At 45.4% G+C, this 8,019-nt stretch overlaps 1 protein-coding gene across 1 annotated transcript; it reads left to right on the top strand.

The window, feature by feature from the left end:
* Window positions 1–1,758: 1,758 nt before the first annotated feature.
* On the top strand, window positions 1,759–2,529 carry LOC105420099 (uncharacterized). The gene has a single exon (XM_011622359.1). It carries the CDS (start codon window positions 1,759–1,761, stop codon window positions 2,527–2,529), a length of 771 nt encoding a protein of 256 aa, XP_011620661.1.
* The last annotated feature ends 5,490 nt before the right edge of the window (window positions 2,530–8,019 follow it).

Here is an 8,019-nt window from a genome sequence, read left to right as displayed (position 1 = left end):
TAGAAATGGTGATCACAAAGACAACAATGATGTGGTGACTGTATCCATGGTCGCTGAATCATAGAACCCTCCTCCCATGCTCTCTGAGCCCTGCTCTTCCCAGCCGACCTAGGTGCCTCAAAATTTTCTCTCCCAACCTTATGCACTCCCTCCCCTTGCAGCCGATCCCTCCTCAAGCAGGCAAGCAGTAGAAGTAGCAACCATGCTCGACACCATCAAAACCCAATTTGAGGTGCAGTTGTCAAAAGCTTGGGTACCTACAAACTCAGAGGTCGAGACATTCGAGGTCAGTGAAGGACCCCTCAGATCACCGACTGATGATGAGATGGAAGTTCAAGAAGCCCTTGAGGAATGGGAAGAAGGTGGGCACGCTACAGTTGATGATCTCAAGGAAATAAACTTGGGCGATGAGAACGACCCGAGGCCAACTTTATTTCTGCTAACATGTCTCCAAATGAGAAGGAGCACTATATGGCCTTCTTACAAGCAAATTGACATGTCTTCACCTGACATTATCATGAGATGCCCGGTCTCAATCCCAAAGTCATGGTACATCGGCTCAGCATTGACCCATCCTTCAAACCCGTAAAGCAGAAATTAAGAAGGTTCCAGCCTCATCTTGAAATGTAGATAGATGCTGAAGTAACAAAACTCAGGGAAGCATGTTTTATTCGGGAGGTCAAATACCCGAAATGGCCCACTAACGTTGTGCCAGTTAAAAAGAAGAATGGGAAAATCAGGGTCTGCATTGATTTTCATGATTTAAATGTTGCTTATCCAAAGAACGACTTCCCATTGTTGTTCACGAAAATGCTTATCGATTCCACAGCCCATTGCCAAATCTTCTCCTTCATGGATGGATATTCAGGGTACAATCAAATAAGGATGGCACCAGAAGATGAAGAGGCCACCTCCTTCTTGACTCCCAAAGGGGTCTTCTGTTACACAATGATGCCATTTAGTTTTAAGAATGCAAATGCTATGTACCAGCATGCAATGACCACCATTTTCAACGATATGCTGCACAAGGAGGTGGAGTGTTATGTGGATGATTTGGTTGTGAAATCCAAAAATAATGATGTTCACATGAATAACCTTGAGCAGGTGTTCGAGCGGCTCCACCTTCATCAGCTCAAGATCATTGAAATGTGTCTTTAGCGTATGTTCAGGGAAATTCTTGGGGTTCATTGTCAAGTATCGAGGACTAGAGATAGAGCTGGTCAAGATCAAGGTAATTCGAGGAATGCCACCGCCATTGACACTCTGAGAACTCTGGTCTCTTCAGAGCCATATTGTTTATATTCAAAGATTCATTTCCAATCTCTCAGGTCGTTATAAGCCTTTTACACACCTGTTAAAGAAAGACTCTCCTTTCATATGGGATGAGGCATGTCAAGTTGCCTTGGATGATATCAAAGAGTACTTGTTATGCCCCCTAGTACTCTCCACGCCAGTGTTTGGAAGGCCCCTCATTCTGTACGTGATCACCCACGACGAATCGCTTAGTGTGCTCTTAACACCGAACAATGAGGGAGGGAAAGAAACCGCTCTGTACTACCTCAGTCGCAGGATGCAAGGGGCTGAAAAGAATTAGCCGCCAATCAAGAAGATGTGTTAGAAACTGATCTTTGCAGCCAAAATCTTCGCCATTATCTGCTCGGTCATGAGGTACAACTTATCTCAAGAGCTGACCCCATCAAGTTCCTCATGACGCGCCCTTGTCTGTCAGGGCGCTTGGCTAAATGGTCACTATTACTAATGGAGTTCAACATCAAGTATGTGCCGCAAAAGGCCGTCAAGGGCCAAGCCCTGGCTGATTTCCTGACAGCACATCCCTTACCGATAGAATCTCCCCTGTCGAGCGACCTCCCCGATGAGGAAGTGTTTTGCGTTGTGGCAGCTTATGATTGGAACATGTACTTTGACGGGGCCTTTCAGTTGGAACAATGTGGTGCCAGCGTAGTGTATTTGACTCCTCAAGATGGTGTAATTCCCTTGTCCTTCTGTCTCGCAAAGGCCGTCTCGCACAATGAGGATGAGTATCAAGCCTTCATAATATGGCTTGAAGTCACCTTAGACCTGAAACTGGAACGGTTGGCCATTTTTAATGATTTCGAGCTGATAATACATCTCAAAGGGATATACGATGTGAGAAAAGATAGTCTCAAGCCCTATCATGACACTGCTAAGACCTTGATGGTGAACCTCGATGAATTTTCATTAGGGCACATCCCTAGAAAGTTGAATTCCCAGGCTGATGCCCTTGCCAAGCTCGGTGCCACTATTCAAAACTCCTCGAAGGAACCCATGCCTATATGGGTAGCAGAGTGGACGCATATCGAGCTGGTTAAAGAGTTAGATGGGGATGATGAAAGGATTCTTTTCCCAAAATTCCCTCCTTACCCATTTGGGGCACTCCTCACTGCCAAGGATGCTTTTGAAGCAGAAAGAAAGGCGCAGCAGGTCTTAGGCGATAAGTCCGAGAAACAAGAAGGGGAGATTTTTGATCCAATATGCACCGAGATCTAGTAGGTTGAGGATTGGAGGGAACCCATAATCAACTTTATTAACACGGCCGGCTATCAGATGATAACATTGAGCGCAACAGTATACGAAGAATGTCCACCAAATACATTCTTCTTGACGGGGATGCTCTCTTTCGATGATCCTTCGATGGGATCCTCCTTCGATGCATCGACACAAAAGGGGCGAGCAAGTACTAAAAGTGCATGCCAAGATCTGTGGTCTTCATCAGTTCAGTCCTACCCTCTACGAATGGATACGCAGGTTGGGGTATTACTAGCCATCGATGGTCGCAGAATCGTTGACCTATGCGAAGAGGTGCCAAGTGTGTCAGATACATTCAAACCTTTTTAACCAGCCACCAGAGCCTCTGCATCCTACAGTGATGTCATGACCCTTATCACAATGGGCCATGGATATTGTCGGACCCATCGACTCGCCCTCAGCATAGGGCCATACCTTCATCTTAGCTGCTACTGATTACTTCTCCAAATGGGCTGAAGCAATCCTTCTCAGACATGTCCCTGTGAATCAGTGGCCAACTTCGTACGACATCACATCATTTACTGATTTGGTGTGCCTAATTAGATCATATCAGATAATGGTCCCCAGTTCAGAAGCCTGCACATCGACCGCTTAGTTGACCAATTTGGCTTCGAGTGGAAGTACTTTATTTTGTACCACCCTCTAGAAAATGGTTTAGCCGAAGGCTTCAACAAGACTCTTTGCAGTGTTCTCAAGAAATCAGTGTAAAAGATAAGGAAAATTGGCATGAGAAGCTTCCCAGGCCTTGTGGGCTTATCGCACCACCTCCCGGAGTGCCACCGACTCTACTCCATATTGATTAGTTTATGGGAGTGAAGCGGTATTGCCCCTCGAGATCCAACTTCCTTCGCTATGCATCACCATACATCAGGATATGAGTAAAGAAGAGCAGGTTAAGCTTTGCTACCAAGATTTAGATAAACCTGACGAGAAGAGATTTGAAGCCCAACAAAACCTTGAACTCCATCGGGGGAGGATAAAAGCACCTTTGGACAAGTCAGTCAAAGTCCGCTCATTCACTCGTGGTGACTTGGTCTTAGCGGTAAAACGACCGATTGTTATGCATGGGCACTGCAAGGGGAAGTTTGAACCAAAGTGGGAAGGCCCTTTCATAATCAAGAGGGTTTCTCCAAATGGAGGATAGATATTGGCCCATTCAAATGGAGAAGAGGCAATGCCTCCTATCAACGGACGTTACTTGAAAAGGTACTACCCATGACTTACGGTCCTGGAGACATGACCTTAAACATGCCCTCACGTCTTTGTATCAAGACGTTAAAACTGCGTGACATATTGTCTGTTTGCATGACTATAAACTGCTTCCCATTCCCACAAACTGTCGTTCGCATACCACAGAGCGCGTTTCTCCGCAGCCTGTTGTACGCATTCTGCTGTCGTGCACGCCTGGCTCCTACAAACTACTATCGAGTACAACCCCTGTATTGCCGAGCACAACCCTTCTTCCTCTACGCACCCACCTTTTCCATGTGCCTCCATGCAGGCCTTCCCTAGCCGGCCGGTTCGTGTGCGCATCGACAAGATTCGACCCTCATCACCTTTTTATCCCAACTAGAGTCATGTTCATGCTTCCCATCACATGAATAGACCCATTTTTAATTACCAGGGAATCACATTCACTCCCTAATCCCCAGTGAATATGCTTCCACTTACCATCCCTCACTGGGCCACCTTCATCATCTAAACCCATTGCTCATAAATTGTCTACGCCATTTCATTCCCCAGTGAGTCCGACCGTCATCCATAGACTCATTCCCCATAGAGTCTACCCCTCACTGAACTACCCTCATACATGGCAACTCACACCCTAAACTGTAGCACACGTCCTAGCTGAATGACCTTAAACCGTTTCGCACCACGGTCCAGTTGCATGACCCTAAACTGTAGCACACGTCCTGACCGCATGACATCAAACTTCTTCGCACCACGGTTTAGTTGTATAATCCTAAATTGTAGCACACGTCCTGACCGCATGATGTTAAACTGTTTTGCACCATGGTCCAGTTGCATGACCCTAAACTGTATCGATACATCCTGACCGCATGACGTTAAACTACTTTGCACCACGGTCCAGCTGCACGACCTTAAACTGTAGCACACGTCCTAGCTGCATGACGATAAACTACTTTACACAACGGTCTAGTCACATGACCCAAAACTGTAGCACACGTTTTGACTGTATGACATTAAACTGCTTTACGCAATGGTCCAAACTATACGACCTCAAACCTATAGCCCACATCCCGGTGGCATGACCTTAAACATGCCTCCACACATGTGTGCCCTCTCTGCAGCACACACGACGTTCGCATGCCCTTCCACACATGCCACACCTAGCCGGCCCATCCGCCTGCTCATACCACCTTCACATCCTCCCTAGTGAGTCCATCTCCATTACCCTTCACAAACTCGCAACATTCCCCAGTGAGTCGTACCAATGCTCATGAAACCATTGTGAGTCATTCCATCATCCATACCCACCGACAGCTAGTGGGCCACCCATTATTCATCTTGCACACAAAACACCACCCATCATACATAGACGGCTCGTGCCATCTCCCCCAAGTGAGTCAAGTCACCTCCATACTCACTCTATGGCCTCCTCAGACCATCATCCATTGCCATCACGGTTCCTAAACTATAGCGCACGTTGTGGCCGCATGACGTTAAACTGCGTCGCATAATGGTCAAGGTTATATGACCTTAAGAAAAAAATAAATAAAATAATAATAATATAGCCCAGGTCCCAGAGGCCTGACCTTAAACTCGTCCTCACAAAAAAATTGGCATGGTGTAAACCAGAAAGGGGAATGCCATGAGTAAATATGACGGACGGGAATGGTCAGGAAACCATGAGTAAAAGTGTTCCGTAAAATAAAAAATGGGCATGGTGAAAACCCAAAAGTGCATCGTAAGCAAAAATTGAAAAAAAAGGCAGATATGGTCATCAGGTCATGGGCAAGAGAGCCTATGAAAACCGTCTTTACGGCACTGCTTCCCCTGGTCCAAGTGAAAACCCGAAAGGGAACTTGGACCAATAAGCAGGTTGATGCAGTGCTCGCCTCCATAGGAGGCTTCAGTCAGCACTTCAGAAAGAAAAATCCCCAGTATAGAATACCTTGCTATTGGAACCCAAAAATAAAGAGCTTCAAGAAAAAAACCCAACAGGGTGAGTTCGTTCATGAAAGGACCCAGAAGTCAAAATAATTGCCATGACGGCAAGTTGCGGTTCCATGCTAAAGGACCCCATTCCCAAGAAATCATCAAAAATATGAAAGCCATTCCCACAAGCCAAAGATGCCCCTCAAAAGTAAGAAACTGCCAAATCAGGTCAATACCTGCCCACAACAATCAGGGTAGAGCCCTTTCAAGGCTGCTTCACCAAACTCCTCCTTGATCGGACCAGATGTTTGAGACAAGCCAACAAAAAGCCCTCGACTGGACTCGAAAGGATAGGACCCACAGAGGTACCTTGCTTGTCAAAGCAAACCTGGTGTAGCAGCAAACAATGCCCCCCACAGGCCCCTTGGCTATCTATCCAAAGAAGAACTCCTAACGTGGATAATGGCCATTCCATGAGATATCCCCCACCAGCAGCAATACGTCCAACCAGGGTGTAGACTTTAAAATCATCCTGACATGGACCATGGGCATTCCATGAGATGTCCCCCACCAGTAGCTCAAGTCTCTTCTCCCCCCATGAAGTCTCCACGTCTGGGTCTACAAGCCCTTAGGAAAGGCCTACAGATGTTTGAGCACCTTGGTCATCCCTACGAGAAGCAGTTTCACATGAGTATCCCTTCGGTGTTCATGTGCTCCAGTAGTCAGGAAGAAAACTAAAGTCGAAGGACAGTTTTTGTTCTGAATGTTGTCCTTCTCGCTTCTCTCGCAGCACAACATTCGATGGGGCAAGCTCTTTGAAGGTATTTTTCAATACTTGTTTCCCCGATGAGAATAAGGAGACAGCAGTTTGTGACCTAGGTCTGCAGGTACCAAAATTCCTGTGGACTATGGAAGTAGTAGGTTAATAAACCCTGATCCAGAAGTGAAATTTTGAAAAGTCTCAGAATGGCCCAAGAAGGTTCAAAATCGTGCCTAAAGGTATCTTAAGAACACCTGTCAATTTTCGTCATGATTCGATAAGTTTAAGGTAGTGTAGACAGAGGAACAGTTTTGGAGAAACGTCCTCTCACGCCTTGAAAATGAACCTTATAAGTACAGCCCTATCACCGTGGAATCAAATGACTGTGGAGCCACTATCATTGGATCTAGAATGTTTGAAAACCCCTAGAGACCAAGTTTAGCTTGATCAGATGTTTTTTGACCAAGTAATGGCCAAATTACCCAAAACGAGTAGGACTCACGCTATTTTCGTGCACCCTCAATGAACCAGTTTCCATTAATGAAAACTGTGTTTTTGAGTTTCGAGCTGAATTTTGGAAGGCCATATTTCTCTCGTCCCAGGTTAGATCAAGCTCAAATTTTGAGAGCATGTTCGTCTCATCTACCCGAGCATTTCGATATGTGGCATAACCCATGTCGTGGCCTAAGCAGAGAGAAAAAATAGAGAGAAGATTATGATTCAAGTCAAGGTTGTAGATTTTCTTGTAGAAGCGCACCTCAATCGGGCGGCCACATCACGACGCTCGAGTGTTGAATCAGCCTCAAACTAGATCCATTGCGAGCACGAGGTCGGAGGCTTCGTTCGAGACGAACCTAACACATGATGGACAGTCAGATGCACTGCATGGTGGAGTCTTTGTTGTAATTTTCGGCCACTGGAAACCAAATTCTAGCCAAAATGCCAAATTTGGAAAATGGTCGTTCGGACACTAAATCAAGCCACCTTCGTCACCAAATTTTCATGACAGCATGCTCGTCAAAATACAGCATAGAAATCATGGAAAAACATGAAGAAACAGATGTGATCTTGAATCAAAGATCACACGTTTCTCATGATTTTCACTTCTCGTGATCGTAGACCAAAAGTCCGATCCATGGTTCGAAATGGTATCAAAATGATGGCCTTCTCTAGCCAATCAAAAAAAGAGTAATCTTTTGGCCAGATAAAGACTGGAAGGATGGCAAACAGACCCCAGAAGATCACAAAGGTTGCATGGCCATGAGAGGGACCTAATTGGAATTTCAGAATTTGTGGGTGAGGGGCAAAATCATCATTATTCCCTTAATTTCTTAATTTTATTTAATTCATTTAATTCCTATTTTTTCACAATTAGGTTAAAAATTGGGTATCCACCCATGTTTGGATTTAAAATCTATATAAGCACGTGATGTGCGCATGTAACAGACCTGGCTTGATCAATTAAAAAATTGGCTTTTGCTTGAGTTTTTGGGTCATGATTTATAGAGAGAGAGGAGAGAGAATTTTTAGTAGGTACCCCTTAATCAACTAGGTAACTTTCTTTCCCTTTC

The sequence above is a fragment of the Amborella trichopoda genome, chromosome 11 (assembly GCF_054954075.1).
Source record: "Amborella trichopoda isolate Santa Cruz 75 chromosome 11, AtrichopodaSantaCruz75HAP2 v2.0, whole genome shotgun sequence".
NCBI classification, from domain to species: Eukaryota; Viridiplantae; Streptophyta; class Magnoliopsida; order Amborellales; family Amborellaceae; genus Amborella; species Amborella trichopoda.
This window is presented reverse-complemented; position numbering and strand designations above follow the sequence as displayed.